The 18,881-nt window shown below is 42.4% G+C and overlaps 1 protein-coding gene across 6 annotated transcripts in view; it reads left to right on the top strand.

The window, feature by feature from the left end:
- depdc5 (DEP domain containing 5, GATOR1 subcomplex subunit) overlaps nt 1-18,881 on the top strand; it is a 267,024-nt gene that overhangs the window by 145,409 nt on the left and 102,734 nt on the right. For 5 of the 6 annotated variants that reach the window (XR_012100187.1, XM_073055636.1, XM_073055639.1 and 2 more), the window contains exons 28-31: nt 1,697-1,864; nt 5,416-5,635; nt 8,414-8,547; nt 9,543-9,666. Coding sequence is in view for 5 of the 6 variants with exons in the window: in XM_073055636.1 (XP_072911737.1) it covers nt 1,697-1,864; nt 5,416-5,635; nt 8,414-8,547; nt 9,543-9,666 (646 nt within the window). In the remaining variant the exon portion in view is untranslated. The remainder of the gene's footprint in view (nt 1-1,696; nt 1,865-5,415; nt 5,636-8,413; nt 8,548-9,542; nt 9,667-18,881) is intronic. The other variant, XM_073055637.1, reaches the window with a different exon arrangement.

Raw genomic sequence — 18,881 nt, forward strand, 5'->3', positions numbered from 1 at the left:
TAGAATGAGGGTGGATTTCACTGCAGCTTATTGAATATTAAAATACCTAGGTAGAGTGAAAGTGGAGAGGATGTTTCATAAGAGCAGAAGTCATACTGTCCGAATACAAATACCTCCCTTTAGAACAGAGGTGATGAGGAATTCCTTTAGCCAGATGTGGTGAATCTGTGGAATTAATTGCCACAGATGGCTGTGGAGGCCAAATCATTGAGTAAATTTGAGGCGGGGGTTGATAGGTTCTTGATTAAAAATGGCATCAAAACTTAAGGGGAGAAGGCACGAGAAAGGGATTGAAAGGGATAATAAATCAGTCATGATCAAATGGTGGAGCAGTCTCAATGGGCCGAGTAGCCTAATTCTGCTCCGACGTCTAATGGTTTAAGACTAAATGATCTCCAATGAGTTCCGTGCTGTCAGTGATCCCTTGGACAACTCTAAACACCCTCTGCCTATTGGTTCCTGGTGGTGGTGGGGTGCTTGGTTCTTTGTATCACTATTGTGGAACTTATCTCAACTTTGTGGGAATTCTTCATGAAGCATTGGGATCACTTAGTGGGTATGATTAGGGCAATTAAGTATGTCTGGTTTAAAATATGTTGATTTTGAAAAATTGACTGGAAAACTGGATATTTTTTTCTGGAGGCAGGAGACGTAACTCAGTGGAAAAACATGCAGGGGAATCAATGCAGGTGTCTTCTAATGTTCCTCATGAAGGCTGAGAAACTACTGGAACTCTAGTCAAAGAGCTTGGGGCATCTAATTGTAATGGATACAATCAGAATCAGTTTTATTATCACTGACATTTACTATCAAAGTGTGTATGCACTATACAACCCTGAGATTCGTCTTCCCACGTCATGAAACAAAGAAAACCATGGAACTGTTCAAAGAAATATGTCAAACTTTTTTTCTCAGGGCGAAAATTGTTTAGCAGCGGTAGTACAATGCAAAGTGTGTATGTGTATATATATATATATGTGTGTGTATGTATATATATATATATATATATATGTGTATGTGTTAAAATGCTATAAGTTACAAGAAGAAAAAAGTGCATAAAGAGCAAAAATAGTGAGGTATTGTCATGGGTTCATTTTCCAATCAGAATTCTGGTGGCAGAGGTGAAGAAACTGTTCCTTAAATATTAAGTGTGTGTCTTCAGGCTCCTGTACCACCACCTTGATGGTAGTAATAAGAAGAGGACATGTCTTGGGTTGTGGGAGTTCTTAATGATCGATGTCCTTTTGAAAGTGTCCTTGATGCTGGGGAGGCAAGAACCCATGATGAAGCTAGCTGAGTTTACAACCTCTGCAGCTTTTTCCAGTCCTGTGCAGTGGCCCATTCAGACCAGGTGATGATGCAAATGGTTAGAATGCTCTCCACGATACTTCTGTGGAAATTTGCTGGTGTCTTTGGCGGCATACCAAATCTCAAACTCCTAATCTAGCATGGAGAAGAGTTAGAAAAGTAATTAGATAATAGTGTGAAATGATAGCAAAGTTAGTGACATGGGGTCAAAATGGAGGAGAGTCAAAAAATATGTGTCAGGGTGTAAATGATCAAATCCTGTTGCTGCTTTGTTCTCTGTACTGGGAATTCTTAGATGGAAGCTGGAGAATGGGGTTTGGAAAAGCTGGGAGGTGGATCCTTTCTGCACTAATTCTAGCTCTAATTCTAGCCATTCTGGTCTCCTTAGGTACCCTTATGAATCCGCTTTGATCCAGTACACTTACTGTCTCTGCCCGCCACACTCAAGCACAGAGTTTGTGTCATGTTGGGTGGAGTTCTTTCACGAGCGTCTGGAAGAGTACAAGTGGAATTACCTGGATCAGTACATCTGCTCGTCAGGCTCTGAAGATTTCAGGTTTGTGTCTACACCAGCCTTTCTCCAGCTCCGCATCGAGGGGAAGTAGACGTCCCATTCATCATCCCATTCCCAATCGCCCAGTCAGTGTGAGGACACCAGATATCTCCACTTACCCCAACACTGATCACAGCTGCAGCATGGCCCTGAATGCCCAAGCTGGTGAAATTCGTGGTAGAACTCAAACAATAAAACAACACATCTCAGTTTTACATAATCAACCCCAGGTGATGGTTGAGACCAGATGGGGAGGGAGGAATGACGTGGTAAGCTAGAATGTGATAAGCTAGAAGAGGTAAAGGGCTGAAAAAGAAGAATAGAGGGAAGGTGGAGAACCAGAGGGAGGTGATGGGCAGGGGACAGGAAGAGAGGGAAACCCAAATTGTGTGTTTGCATATTCATAGAGGCTAAGTTTGAAGGCCATATGCAATGTCTTAAGTCAGTGGATTGGAATCATGATTTTGGGCAATGAGCAGAGAGTTCCATGAAATGGTGATCATTAATACCTTAGTCTCAGATACATCAAGAACCCACCACCTTATTGTCTTGGCTGTTCATTTCTTGGCATTCACTATAAACCTCAGTTCATGCCATACTTATATCCACACATCCATTACGTTTGAGACATAGGAAGCTGCAGATGGGGTGACACACAATGACACTGGAGGAGCTCACCAGGTCAGGCAGCATTTGTGGAGGGAAATGACAGTTGACATTTTGGCTTGTCACTCTTCATCTGGACTGAAATTAAGGGGCAAATGAGCAGTATGTTTAAAAAAGCTGCTTCATCCATAGATGCTTTTTATAGCGCCAAATGTTCCCCCCACCTCCCACCCCTTATCTGCAGTCTTCTTCAGAGTTACACTACCATTCTTGTGTGCTTCCAGTTTTGGCTGCTGGAACATCTAGAAATTCAGCTAAATGGGCCCTAACCCTGGAATTCCCTTGTCTAGTCCCTACTTCTGTTTTGTTCCATTCTCTTTTAAGATATTTCTTAAAACACTCATCTCCCGGTCTTGTGTCTTGAACTCCTAATATGGGTTGATGCCAACTGTCATCTGAATACCCAGGCAGTGTACAGGGACCTTTCCCTACGAAGAGTTATAGACAGGTTAACTAGTGGACAAGAATATGGTGATTAAATTGTAATGTGGGAAATTAAGATTATTGAGGCAGGTAAAATTAGAAAACAAGAGACTTTTGTAAATAGTAAGACTTTATTAAATGTTAGTGCTATGTTGATAGAAGACATTGTGGCATGAAGGTACAGCATAAAGAATTGGAAGGCAGCTGATACATTGATCTTTGTTTCAAGAGGATTGCTGTATAGGGCTAAGAATGTCTTGTTGCAAGTACTTTGGTCTCTTTATGTTGGCAGCAGTGTAAATAGATTTCTTAGTTTGATTCCTGAGCTGAGGAGAAAATGAGAAGGAATATGAATTCATCAGAAGGTAAAAGAATGAGAGATGACCTCACTAAAACTTCTAGGATTTTTGAGGCAATCTATCTGCTGCAGTACCAACCAGGATCTCCTGGTGGCCAGCTATTTTCATTCCACCTCCACTCACACACTGATATGTCTGTTCATGCCCTTTTCTACTGCAGAATTGGGGTCCACCACAGATTAGAGGAATAGCACCTTGGTAGACTCCAAACTAATAGCATGAGTGTCAATTTTTCTGACTTAAGGTAAGTACTGTAAGATTCCATCATATTCAGTCACTTCTACTTATCACTTCCCATCTTCTGATTTCATTTCCATCACCCACTCTCCCCCCCATCCCTCATATGCCTCCACCCCTCTCACCTGGATCCACCTCTCACCTGCCAGCTCTTGCTTCACTGCATCCCCTCCACCTTTTTGTACCAGCTATCTCCCCTCTATCTTTCAGTCTAATTGAAGATCTTGACAAGAAACATCAGCTGTCCATTTCCCTTCACGGATGCTGTCTGATTTTCTGTGATCCTCTAGCTCCTTTGGGTCTGTGCAAAATCTGAAGCAGCTTCAGATGGTGGAAGAGATGAAGGAGTATCCATTTTGGGGTGGATTAGGGAGGAGAATCCAGCACTAGGGAAATAATATCAGTAAAAGCACTTGCCCAGTTTGAAATGATGGGAAATGGCTTTATTGCGAGGGAGGTGAATCTTTCACCTTTGGGTACTCTGTCACTGAGTACATTAAGTCATGGTGATAAACCTGTGGCCACGGGAATTGGATGAAGCTTGCTCAAGGTAGCACTGTCTCACCTATTCAGGTTGAGTCATAGAGCATTACAACACAGAAGCAGACTTTTTGGCCCATCTAGTCCATGCTGAACAATTATTCTGCCTAGTCCCATCAACTTACACCTGGAGCATTGCCCTCCATATCCCTCCCATCCATGTACTTATCCAAACTTCTCTGAAATGCTGAAATCAAACCCACATGCCCCCACCTGAATTGAATTGACTTTATTTCTTACAGCCTTCACATACATGAGAAGTAAAAATCCTTACATCCATCTAAATGTGCAATGTGCAATCATAGTAATCTATAATAAATAGAACAGTCAATGTAATATAGCTCAAGTCAGTGTGAGTTCATCAGTATATTGGTCTGGTGGAATAAGCTTTCCTGGAACCTGTTGGCCCTGGCTTTTATGTAGCGGTACTGCTTCCCGGATGGTAGCAGCTGGGATAGATTGTGGTTGGGGTGACTCAGGTCCCCAATGATCCTTCAGGCCCTTTTTTCATACCTGTTTTTGTAAATGTCCTGAATCATGGGAAGTTCACAACTACAGATGCACTGGCCTGTCTGCACCACTCTCTGCAGAATCCTGCGATTAAGGGAAGTACAGTTCCCATACCAGGCAGTGATGCAGCCAGTCAGGATGCTCTGAATTATGATTTGGGGGCCCATACCAAATTTCCTCAACTGCCTGAGGTGATAAAGGTGCTGTTGTGTCTTTTTCACCACACAGCTGGTGTGTACAGACCACGTGAGATTTTCAGTGACGTGGATGCTGAGGAACTTGAAGCTGTTTACCCTCTCAACCCCAGATACACTGATGTCAATGGGGGTTAGCCTGTCTCCATTCCTCCTGTAATCCACAACCAAATCCTTCGTTTTTGCGACATTGAGGGAGAGGTTGTTTTCTTGACATCACTGTGTCAGGGTGATGACTTCTTCCCTGTAGGCCACCTTGTTATTGTTTGAGATTGGACCAATCAATGTAGTGTCATACCGCAGCTTGTTCCACACTCTCACCATCATTTGAATGAGGAACTTTCCCCTCAGCTTCCCTTTAAATATGTCATCTTTCACCCTTAACCTATGACCTCTAGTTCTACTCACACCCAACCTTTGTGGATTTACCAGCTTGCATTTACCCTATCTATACCCCTCATAATTTTACCTCTACCAAATCTCCCCTCATTCTCCTGCGCTCTGGGGAATAAAGTCCTAAGCAGTGAAATGCGTCATTTGTGCTAACAACCAACAGTGCTGGGGGTGGCCCGCAGGTGTCTCCACACATTCTGTTGCCAAATCCTCATGATGCTGTGCTCCACAGTTTGATTGAGTCCCTGAAGTTCTGGCGAACCAGGTTCCTGCTGCTGCCAGCCTGTGTAACGGCCACGAAGCGGATCATGGAGGGTGAGAGCCACTGTGATGTCTACGGGGAGACACTGCGCTCAGATCAGGAGGAGTGGCAGCTGCTGGATGGCTTCATTCGATTTGTGGAGGGTCTGAATCGGATTCGGAGAAGGCACCGCTCGGACAGGATCATAAGGGTGAGGCTGTCCCAGTGGTATTGGTCATTGGATCGAGCAGGAAACCATAGAGAATCCTAGGTTCTGTTTGTTTGCTGCTTGCTTTCATCCTAATAACCTAGGAAGAGGACATTCAGGCCCTGAGTTCATGCTGGCGCTCCATGTGACCTCACTCCTCCATTCTCTTTACACGTGTGGCTTTTCTGCCACCTACCTACACAAGCTGCAGTTTATTAACCTCCTAACCAGCGTGTGTGAGGAAACCGGAGCACCCTGGAGAAATCCTTGTGACCACAGGGAGATATTGTAGACTCCACACAGATGGCACCAGATGGCAGGATGATGCCTGGGTCTGTGGAGCAACAGCAATGCACATTTTTTTCTTCCATTCCCTTTGTGTTTCCTTTCTCAGGTGAAATACAGCAAGTATTTCAGAAGTTCAGTCTTTCCGATTTATCTCTTCTCCTCTTCTCACCTGCCTATCAGCTCCCTCTGGTGCCCCTCCACCTTTCCTTTCTCCCATGGTGCACTCTCCTTCTCGATCAGATTCCTTCTTATTCAGTCCCCAATCACCTCCCAGCTTTTCACTTCATCCCTCATCCACCTTCCCCCTCAGCTGGTCTCACCCATCACCTGCTAGCTTGTACCTTACTTTGAGTGCATTGAGATATAACACTTTGAGTACTGTATTTGCTACCCTTTTTGATTCTGCATCCCTAATGCACTGATACACTCACCCTGTGGGCTGCAATTTTGTCCTATTATCTTCTTGCCCTTCCTAACAGTCTGACTGCTCGCTCTTTTTGCTTTTTCACTGTCAATCCTATCCTGAGTCCCTTAATTCTGCTAAATTAGAGTAAAGCCTCCCCAACAGCTTTAACAAACAAACCTGCCCATGAGAATATTGGTCCCCCTCAGGTTCAGGTGCAACCTTTCACTTTTGAACAGGTCATACTTGCCCCAGAAGAGATCCCAATGATCCAAGAACCTGAAGCCCTGCCCCCTGCAGCAGCTTCTCAGCCACGCATTAATCTGCCAGATCATCCTTTTTAAACCTCACTGGCACATGGTACAAGTAGCAATCCCAAAATTACCGTCCTGGAGGTCCTGCTTCTCAGCTTTCTACCTAGCTCTCTAAATTCTCTTTTTAGGATCTCCTTGCTTTTCCCTCCTATGTCAATGGTACCAATATGTACCAAGACATCTGCCACCTTTCCCTCCTCTCCAAAATGCTGTGGACGCAATCCGGGACGTCAGTGACCCTGGCAACCTGGGAGGCAACATACCATTTGTGTGGCCCATTCATATCCACAGAAATTCCTTTCTGTTCCCCTGACTATTGAGTCCCTATCACTACCTATTCTTCCTTTTTCCCTTCTGTACTATGGACCAATGTTCAGTGCCAGTAACCAGTCTCCATGGCATTTCCTTGGGAGGTCATCCCCCACAACTCTATCCAAAATGGTATACTTACTATTGAGAGGAATGGCCACAGTGGTGCTCTGTACTAACTGCCCTTTCACATTTCCATTTCACCCAACAGTCACCCAGCTACTAGCCTCATGCAACTTAGGGGAGACTACTTCCCTGTAATTCCGATGGATTTCCCTGTAACTAATGTAATCTGTGTGAACAGTACGCAAAACAAGTGCTGCTGTTGGAACAATAGCAAACCAATGACAATAACATGTGACTATAACAAACGAATGACCAATTCCAATAGACCATCCCAAATGCTCCTACATGAACATCTTTCTGCCCCTATAACAGCCCCTTTAACCTTTCACCATCCTCCTTTGAGGTGCCAGCCAACCATTGAACTAGTTGTGCTATTACCTCCTTGGGATAAAATCTCTTCTCTCCTCCCCCCCCCTCCACCCCAGCTGTATTCAGAACTGACCACTGGTTAGAGATGATCTCAAAGATCTCCAGAACTACCTGATAGTCCTCAATCTGTCAATCAGCCATTTCCCTTTGGCTGCACGTCCTCAGACTGCAGGACTACCATCCCATGGAGTCTGCTATCCGCAAAGTATGCCACTTGTTTGATCTGCTGTTGATCTACCTCTGAAATCTGGAGCTTGAGCTCCTTCAGCTAGTGACATGAACCACGATCGGTAGATATTGTTGTCTGGGACTGGGAAGGATCTTGGCTTTCTGTGCTGTGCAGAACATGCATTCCATGAGTTGAAGGTGTTCACCCATAACTCTGTGTTAGCTTAACTAATTAATGGGACAAAAGACCATGAGTCATAGTCAAAGCAGATGGGAACAGGCCTTCAGGCCCATTTCATCAATGTTGACTAAAATGCCTTCCTGAACCAGTCCCATATGCCAGTGTTTGGTCCGTGTCCCTCCACACCTTTCCTATCCATGTACTTGTCCAAACATCTTTTAAGTGTGATTTAAATGGGCCTCGACCACTCCCTCTGGAAGCTCATTCCGTATTCCCTATAACTTATTTCCACTTCTCTCAATTTTATGTACCTCTGTAAGGCTGCCTCTTGGCCTCCTTTGCTCCATAGAAAACAGTCCCAGTCCATCCAGTCTTTCTTGATAAGCTCATCCATTTGACTTTCCTACCCAATATATTACTGAATTTTCCCAGTGCTTTAAGGATTTGAGTCTGCTGATTCAGAAGCACTAGGAGAAGGCTCAGAGAGAACCTGGACTATTCCTTTCACCAAGGTTTTCTTCTGTCTCTCGGGACTGATTCTCAGCCACATTTTGCCCAGCCTCTTGTTCAGTGTAACATGATGCTTCACATTATTTAACACAGGTGTCCTCTCTCCATTTCAGAAGGCGGCACCCATTAAAGGTCTGCAGGTGACTGGCTCCCTACCAAGCTATCCCACTGAACCAGCAGCGCCCCCACTGGGGAAGAAAGGGACTTCAGCTCTGTCAGCCTTGCTGGAGATGGAAGCTAACCAGAGGTGAGATGCTGAAACAATTGGTTCTTGGATGTGGATTGGTTCCAGTAAGCCCTTGCCTCAGTCCCCTTACTCCCAGCAATATGTGAGGGGCTTAGAGCCTCATGACTCCAGTTGGGAACAGATAGCAGTGAAGATGGTCTTTTCCTGGGCTCCATTCAATTCCCGCTGTGTGCTGTGAGTCCTTGAGTTTCATTCACTTGTCATGTAGATGATGCTTCTCATACAAAATACTGTGCCATAATGAATGTATGAGGCAAGTTCATTGTGTTTTATTTGGATTAATCCTAATGTGATTACTTTAAAAGAAAAACACACACATGCACGCACACGCACACCCACGCACGCACGCACGCACACACACACACACACAAGCACACACATATGCACACACAATACACACACATATTCTCCGCACATTGTGGACATGCAATACACGCGTGCATACACACAAACCACACACACACCCTGATGTGAGGAACATGCCATGGGTCTGTGGGACATAGGCACAAATCCCCATGCATGAGACTGACAACATTTTAAGATAAAATGCTAACATAATCTGTGCTAAAACTTACCTGGAGTGTGTTTGTTCATATACGTTGTTGCTTGTGTTGTGATTGGGGAGGAGGGGGCAGCAACACTGAAGGCTTTGTTTGGAACTGAACCTTGCTGTGGAAATTCCTGAAAGAAACTTGGGGGCAAAAATCTCTGGCCCCAACATAGTACCATGTGGTTTTATATTTAATATAAAACTGTATTTACGGAAATACCAGCTGTTTACTCTTTTCCGTAGATGCTGCCTGGCCTGCTGAGTTCCTCCAGCATTTTGTGTATGTTGCTAATTGAACTCTGCACAATTATCAATGTCACTGTAATGGATTATACAACCTCTAGAGTTGGGGACTCCAGTTTAACTCAGACTGAGAGTCCCATTCATGGATTCTGTTTAATTCTGAAGTATGAAAAGAAACTTTTTTCCCTTCTAATTTCTCCAGGAGCTTTGAGGAGCAGCAGGCAGCTGTGCATTCTGGGAAAGGAGCTGTTCCATCCACCGAGAACGCTCCCCTTTCGGGGTCAAACTTAGTCATCACTCCCACACACGTGGACAGTCCGAGGAAGGTAACACAACTCTGGTGTTTAAGTCGCACGGCATTTGCTGAAATATGCTGGTGAGCATATGGATATTGTTTCTGTATGCTTCCACCTTTCAAACTGCCACAAGCTGAGGCCTCTGTAAAGTGATACTGAAGGGAATATCTTTGTTTTAGGGTAGTTGTTTTGGCATTCTGTCATGAAAGAGAGTGCAAGAAGCATGCACCAAGTGGAAGGGTGTGGACCATTGTATAATTAGATCCCACCAGCAACTGATTGGATTTTTTTCCAATAGGACTCAATACGTAATTGACATGTTAATATTACCTGAAATCTGGGCTTCATTTTCATATTGAAAGGACATACTGCTGACAGAGTACAATTAGAGTGGGGCATGTAGGCTTGACTCTATCCCCTGAGTTCACTGTTTCAGATTTCCTGATGTGGTCTTTTAATGTTTTGATCACTTGATGGAGAGGTGAATGGCCATGAGTGTGGGGTGGGTGGAAGGATACTGTGAGTATTTGCTGTACTGAAGGGCAAGACTTCCATTCTGGCGTACTGTGATTGATTTGAAGGTTTGATTTGCAAATCTGAGTGTTAACACACTGTTCATTGTGCTTTTGAGAGAGTTTCATTTGGTTGAATTCTGACAAGTCTCAGATTTGAGCCAGTTGTCCCCACGGGTGCTGAAATGGACTCTTGCAGATAATGATGCACTGCTGGACTTGGGCATATTAAGTCAACTAATTCAGCGATAGGCAAGGAACCAAAATGTATATTAAAAATTTTATATAACTCATGTTTCATTACTGTGGTAATGTTGAAGAAAAGAGCATTTTAATTCCTGATGTTTATGTAGCCTCCGTGCCCCCAGTTGACCTTCGTTTGCCTAGGGTGAACCGCCGTTGCCCCGCCGGTAGTGCAATATTTCGGTATAAATATGGTGTAATGCCCCCCCACCTCACGATACACAATACAAATACAAATGCCAGACAATACCAAAAGCGAGTAAATAATTGCAACTTTATAGTTATTTCTTAGCGGTGGGTTAGTAGAAACAGATAACTTAAAAGGTGCCTAAGTAATAATAAGTTTGTCAGTTTGTGCACATATTTTAATACATTGGAGCTCACGCCTCCGGTTCCTTCCACAACGACCTTCTAAGCCTTCGGCCACCATCCGAACTGCTGACGTCCAGTATCCGTTGCTCTGGAACTGCTGCTCGCTCCACACATGTCCGTCCTCCTCGCTTTCCTCCCGAAAAAGACCGCAAACTCCCGCTCAGCTTACACGGACAAGATAGCTTAACAATTCTCCATTGGTTATTTTCCCCCTTATCAGTAGCCTTAATCCAAACATACCAGACACAGAATCCCATTATAGCATTACAGAGAAGCCATTTCATTATAGCAGTACAGAGAAGCCATTTTGTTAGCCTGAACAGTTAACACCACGGTTACTGGTACTGAGAACCCTACATTTACAATGTGTTTCAAGCCTGGCATTGACACAGGGTGTCTTTGTAGTTACGCCAGCAGAGTCTGATTTCCTGTTTGTTGGATTTGGATTCCTTCTCAGTTTGTTTCAGTGCCAAATTTGAACAGCTCTCTCCAAATTGCTTTGATTGATGGGTTAGAGAAATCTGCTGTTCTGATTGGAAGGAGAAAGCCACAGTGGCCATTGGATCAGAGCTGGTGGGATGTTTCCTGAGCCTAGTGGGACATACCTCTCACATCCACTGGCAGCAATCCCATCAAATGTCCACTGTATCCTTGCCTCCCAGCCCCGTGGTCCTGGCCTTCCCTCTCACTGGTATTTGCCCCCAGCCCCACAATTCTCAGAGAATTAACTCTAACCCCTTGTTCATTCCGTATCCCTGAGTCCTGTGTTATGTGTTGACAGAAGAGTTAAAATTCTGCTGATGGAAATCATCTTTAAATGGTCTTTTCAAATAAACCTAACTATCAAGTTAGACAGCTCTAATTTATTCAGTTATTGCCCATATTCCCCTTCTCTCCTTCTCTTACCAAGATCCTGGTCTGTCAAGATGGTGCCACACTGTGGTGAATGTTGAGGTCACAAATCAGATTCAGTTTTTTAGGTTTTTTTTGTTAGTAGGGATGGTTTGACAGACAGAGGAGTTAGGGGTCAGATATGGGGGAGATTAGAGGCCAGGTTGGAATCTAACCCTCCACTCTGCGTTGGAAGACCAGTGAATGGACGTGTGTTGGACTGGCAGACTACAGAGGTTGTTCAGGGTCCTGTTGATGGCTAGTCTGAAGTTTAAGGACAGGAGTTGGGTCCTCACCCCAGGTCCCCATCTGACATCACTGGTGAGTCTTGGGTCGATGCTGAAGATCAAAGTTCCAAGGTTGATTGAAAACGCAGAGGTTAAGGCCCGATGGCTGGAGCCCTCAGTCTGCAAGTCTGCTGGGGAAGTCAGAGGCCAAATATTTGCAAATCTGTGAGTCCACTGGAGGCCGAAGACAGCCTGTCCTGGGTTTAGAAGGCTGTATGTGCATGAGTGGGTGTTTGGGAAGAACATGGCTTGTTTTTGCTGTTGCTGATTTATCATATGGAATGTTGTCTCTTGTTGTATTCTATAGGGCCATAAGATATAGGAGCAGAAGTAAGCCATTTGGCCCATTGACTCTGCTCTGCCATTCAATCATGGCTGATCCAATTCTTCCAGTCATTCCCACTCCCCTGCCTTCTCCTCGTACCATTTGATGCCCTGGCTAATCAAGAACCTATCTATCTCTCCCTTAAATGCACCCAATGACTTGGCCTCCACAGCCGCTCGTGGCAACAAATTCCACACATTTAAAGTAATTTCTCTGCATCTCTGTTCTAAGTGGATGTTCTTCAATCCTGAAGTTGTGCCCTCTTGTCCTAGACTCCCCTACCATGGGAAATAACTTTGCCATATCTAATCTGTTCAGGCCTTTTAACATTTGGAATGTTTCTATGAGATCCCCCCTCATTCTCCTGAACTCCAAGGAATATAGCCCAAGAGCTGCCAGACATTTCTTATACAGTAACTTTCATTCTTGGAATCATTCTTGTAAATCTTCTCTGAACCCTATCCAATGCCGGTATATCATTATAAAATAAGGAGCACAAAACTGCAGGCAATGTGTCAAGTGTGGTCTCAGGAGTGCCTTATAGAACCTCAACATCACACCCCTGCTCTCATATTCTATACCTTTAGAAATCAATGGCAACATTGCATTCACCTTCTGTACCACCAACTCAACCTGGAGCCTTTAGGGTATCCTGCACAAGGACTCCCAAGTCCTTTTGCATCTCTGTGTTTTGAATTCTCTCCCCATCTAAATAATAGTCTGCCCGTTTATTTCTTCCACCAAAGTGCATGACCATATACTCTCCAACCTTGTGTTTCATTTGCCACTTCTTTGCCTTTTCTCTGAAACTATCTCAGTCTCTCTGCAGGGTCTCTGTTTCCTTAACACTACCCGCTCCTCCACCTAGCTTTGAATCTTCAGCAAATGTAGCCACAAATTCATTAATCCCAAGTCCAAATCATTGATATACATTACAAAAAGCAGCAGTCCCAACACCGGTAACTGGTAACCAGCAGCCAGCAAGAATAGGATCCCTTAATCCCACACTCTGTTTTCTGCTGATCAGCCAATGCTCCACCCATGCTAGTAACTTCCCTGTAATTCCATGGGCTCTTATCTTGCTAAGAAGCCTCATGTGTGGCACCTTGTCAAAGGCCTTCTGAAAGTCCAAGTACACCACATCTACTGCATCTCCTTTGTCTACCCTGCTTGTAATTTCTTCAAAAAACTGCAGTAGATTAGTCAGGCAGGATCTTCCTTTCAGGAAACCATGCTGACTTTGTCCTAATCTTGTCATGTGCCTACAGGTACTTTGTAATCTCATCCCTAACAATCGATTCCAACAATTTCTCAACCACTGATGTCAGGCTAACAGGTCTGTAGTTTCCTTTCTGCAGCCTCCCACCCTTCTTAAATAGTGGAGTAACGTTTGCAATTTTCCAGTCATCTGGTACAATGCCAGAATCTATCAATTCTTGAAAGATTATTGTTAATGCCTCTGCAATCTCTCCGGCTACTTCCTTCAGAACCCAAGGGTGCATTCCATCAGGTCTAGAAGATTTATCCACCCTCAGATCATTAAGCTTCCTGAGTACTTTCACAATCATAATTTTCACTGCACATACTTCACTTCCCAGACACTTTTGAATGTTTGTTATACTGCAGATGGCTTCCACTGTGAAGACTTATGCAAAATACGCATTCAGTTCCTCTGCCATCTCTGTGTCTCCCATTACAATACCTCCAGCATCATTTTCTATTGGTCCTTTATCTACCCTCAACTCTCTTTTACCCTTTATCTATTTAAGAAAGCTTTTAATATCTGCTTTGATATTAGTCGCCAGCTTCCTTTCATAGTTCATCTGTTCCATCCTACTGACCTTTTTTATTATTTTTTTATTAGTTTTTCTATACATTTTACAAATTAAAAACCCCAAATCCCAATGAGGAACATTAATACAGTGCAAAATTAAGCATACAATGACAATATGCTACAAAGGAAGAGAATTTGACAAAAGAGCACCTAAATTGAAGACAAGTAAACTTAGTATCCTCCCCAAGCCCCACAACACAAGAAAAAACAACAACAACTCGAGACCAACCACAACACAATATAGAGTATAAATCAGGACAATCAAACTCCCAGACTGTGAATACACTTAGCAACAGAGGATAATAATGCCTACTACCAGAAAAAAAAGGGAGCTGAAAGCAAGGGACCGAAAAGAAAAAAAAAACCCTAGTCAAGAGGAAGGTTATGAAAGTACTCGATAAAAGGTCCCCAGACCTTATGGAACTTTAGATTCGAATTAAGAACTGAGTAATTAATTTTTTCGAGGTCCAAGCAGGCCATAATGTCGTTAAGTCATTGCGCATGAGTGGGCGGGGCAACATCTCTCCATCTAAGGAAGATCAAGCGTCTAGCCAGGAGAGAGGTAAAGGATAATATTCGGCATTTGGTTGGACCCAGACATAAATCTGTCTCGCCCCAAAAACCGAACAAAGCAATTAAGGGGTTTGGTTCTAGGTGCTGATTTAGAATATACGATAATGTAGTGAAGACATCTTTCCAAAATTTCTCCAAGCTAGGACAGAACCAGTACATATGGATGAGAGAGGCCACGCCCCTCTTGCATTTATCACAGAGCGGACTAATGCCAGGGTAGAATCGAGATAGTTTAGATTTAGACATATGGGCTCTATGAATAATCTTAAACTGTAAAAGGCAATGGCGAGCACAAAGAGAGGTTGAGTTAACCGATTTGAGAATTGAGTCCCAGCTCTCATCAGATAAGGAGGTATTTAAATCCTGCTCCCAGGCCATTTTAATTTTATCCACAGGGGCCCGTCGTAAGGCTGCTAATTTATCTCGAATAATTGATATTAAACCTTTACCTAGTGGATTGATGGAAAGAAATAGGTCCATAGCATTTTTCACAGGCATTTCAGGAAAGTTAGGAATTAAAGGAGCAATAAAGTGTCTGATTTGGAGATATCTAAAAAAAATGAGCGTTGGGCAGATTGAACTTAACAGAGAGCTGCTGAAAAGAAGCGAAGCGATTATCAATGAAAAGATCTTCAAAATGTCTAATGCCCTTCCTATACCAAACATGGAATGCTGAATCATATGTAGTAGGTAAAAAAAGGTGATTATGTGCGACAGGGCTGGAAACGGAAAACCTATGGAAACCATAGCATTTCCTAAACTGAGCCCATATATGCAAAGTGTGTCTAACAAGAGGATTAGCTATTGATCTGGACAGACTACTAGGGAGTGCAGAGCCAAGAAGTGCAGAGATAGATAATTCTTTAGTGGAGCTCAACTCCATTGCCACCCAATTAGGGCACTCGGGTTGGCCGTGGAAGAAAGACCAAAAGGTAGCACAATGTATATTAGCTGCCCAATAATATAAACGAAAGTTAGGTAAAGCCATGCCACCCTCTTTTTTAGATTTTTGGAGATGAATTTTATTAATTCTAGAGCGCTTATTCTTCCACAGATATGACAAAATAATAGTGTCTAAGGAATCGAAAAAAGATTTAGGAATAAAAATTGGGATAGATTGAAATAAGTATAAAAATTTGAGGAGAACATACATTTTAACAACATTAATACGACCTACCAAAGACATAGAGGTGACCATTGTACCAGACTCTGTTTTATAGTATATGAAAGATTGGCAAAGTTTTCACGAAAGAGATCTTTAAACTTCCTTGTGACTGTAATTCCAAGATAAGTAAATTGATTATGGACTACTTTAAAAGGGAGATCACGAAATGTTAGTTCTTGTGCTTCTTTATTAATTGGGAAAAGTTCACTCTTATGTAAATTAAGTTTATAGCCAGAGATCTGGCTAAACTGGTCAAGAAGTGAAAACATTAGAGGTAAGGATGTAGCCGGATTTGAGAGAAAGAGTAATGAGTCATCAGCTTAAAGAGAAACTTTATGCTCAACACCCCCTCTCCAAATCCCGGTCAATTCAGGACAGTTTCGAAATGCTATCGCCAAAGGTTCTATAGCCAAATCAAAGAGAAGGGGACTTAAGGGGCATCCCTGACGGGTGCCATGTTTGAGATTAAATACTTGGGATTTCTGAAAATTAGTTAAAACAGAAGCAGTAGGACACAGGTACAGCAATTGGATCCAAGAGATGAAACTTTGACCGAGGTCAAATTTTTCTAAGACTGCAAAAAGGTAGTTCCACTCTTTACGATCAAATGCTTTCTCCGCATCGAGGGAAATAACACATTCAGGAATCCCAGTTGGAGGTGAGTATAAGATATTAAATAAACGCCGAATATTAAAAAAAGGGAGACGGTTTTTAATAAAACCTGTTTGGTCATCAGAGATAATGGAGGGAATAACGGTTTCTAATCTATGAGCCAAAACTTTAGCTAAGATCTTTACATCAACATTGAGCAAAGAAATCGGCCTATACGAGGAACACTCTGTTGGGTCTTTGCCCTTTTTTAAAAGAAGAATAATAGATGCCTCATTGAAAGAGGGTGGCAATTTGCCGTAATTAAACGAGTCAGATAATACTGAAAGTAACTGAGGAGAAAGAAGTGAAGAGAATGATTTATAAAATTCTACAGGGAACCCATCAGGTCCAGGAGATTTCCCTGAGGACAGTGCAGAAATTGCAAAAGATATTTCTTCTGATGATATAGGTGCATTGAGTTTGGCTTTAAAATCAGATGAAAGTGAAGGGATATTCAGATTCTGTAAAAATTGATCAACAGAGATATTGTCATTCAAAGATTCAGAGGAATAAAACCGAGAATAAAAAATTTTTAATGCGTCATTAATTTCTAAATGATCCGATGTAAAGTCTCCGTTCTTCTTCCGGATCTTTGTCATATGTTGTTTGGCTTTGGAACGCCTCAGCTGATTGGCTAGGAATTTACCAGACTTAACCCCATGAATGTAAAACCAACTCTTGCTTTCGAGAAGTTGGCGTTCGACAGGTTGAGTAGACAGAAGATTAAATTTAGTTTGGAGTTCAACGCGCTTCTTGTATAATTCAGGGTTCTTAGTTTGACCATATAGTTGATCCAATTCTTTAATCTGGTTAATGAGGTCTAATCGATCTGCACAGGATCTTCTGTTGAGATTTGCTGTGTAAGAGATTATTTGACCCCTCAGATATGCTTTCATGGCATCCCAGACAATCTGGGATGGCACTTCAGGTGATGTATTAGTGTTAAAATAAAAGATTATCTGATCCTTAATAAATTTTTTAAAATCATCATCCGATAATAAAGTTGAATCAAACCGCCAGTGTTTATTCCTCTGAGGGAGATCAGGAAAGTTCAGAGAGAGAGTAATTGGGGCATGGTCAGAAATCAGTATACTCTGATAGTCACAAGAGTGGGCAAATGGAATAAGTTGGTTATCGAATAAGAAATAGTCACATCTAGTGAAGGTATGGTGAACATGTGAGAAAAAACAATAATCTCTCTCAGTAGGATGAAGGAAACGCCTATATCAGAGATACCAAAATTAGAGAGAAATGATTGGGTAGCTAAGGCAGATTTAGTAGGTGATCTGGTAACAGAGGACGATCGATCCAGATTAGGATCCAACCAACAGTTGAAGTCACCACCCAGTATAAGAGAGTATGAGTTTAAGTCTGGTAGTGAGGAAAAAAAAACGTTCCAAAAAGTTAACATTATACAGGTTTGCTAGTGCAACTTTAGTGTTATATAGTTTACCAGAAGCAATAATAAAACGGCCATTTGTATCAGATATTTTGTTATGGAGTTCAAAAGGAATATTTGAGTTAATAAGAATGGAGACTTCCCTAGCTTTAGCGGCAAAGGATGAATGAAAATGCTGACCCGCCCACTTTGACAGAAGCAGGGAGTTATCAAAACAACGAATATGAATTTCTTGGAGGAAAGCAATGTCAGCTTTGAGTTGTTAGATATGTGAGAATACCTTCCTCCTTTTAACAGGGTGATTCAATCCCTTTACATTCCAGCTCACGAATTTAAGTGTACTAGCCATTATCAATTACTAATGCATAAAAGGCAGCAGGCATATAAAAAGTCAAGCAGTACAATAGCAGTCTGGGAGCAGAGATGTAAACATAGATTCGTAAAATCAAAACATAAACATGTCCTGAACAATAAAGAAAAACAATAAATACAGTGAGTGATGTTGGAACTGGAAAAGCCACCCCTCCCACACAACCCAAAACTAGACGGCTACCAAAACAAGTAGCTAGCTCTACCAAAAAAATTAACCCAAATACAACTTCCAGATCTGTGTCATTAACAGCAGTTCCGTATAAATACTATAGCAAATAGTAACTAGTTTATGCACTAGAAAACATAACTGCAAATTAGAACATCTTCTGCAGAAATATAAAACTTAATACAGAGAAAATCGGAAGAAAACCAAAACTAACCTACCCGCGAAAAATTATAGAAGAATAAAGTAAGAGAAAGGGGAAAAAAAAAGGGGAGGAAGGGGAAAATTATAAATTCAAGAAGAGTACTTATCAACCATTTACAGAGAGGAGAAAAAAAATCAGAGATTAGAAAAAAGGGTAAAGAAAAGAGAAAAAAATATATAAAAAAATAAATAAATCGGCAATTAAACTGTGAACCGACAAACAGGGAGGCCTTCACTAAAGACTTCAAACCAAA

Source organism: Hemitrygon akajei, chromosome 9, assembly GCF_048418815.1.
Source record: "Hemitrygon akajei chromosome 9, sHemAka1.3, whole genome shotgun sequence".
Lineage (NCBI taxonomy): Eukaryota > Metazoa > Chordata > Chondrichthyes > Myliobatiformes > Dasyatidae > Hemitrygon > Hemitrygon akajei.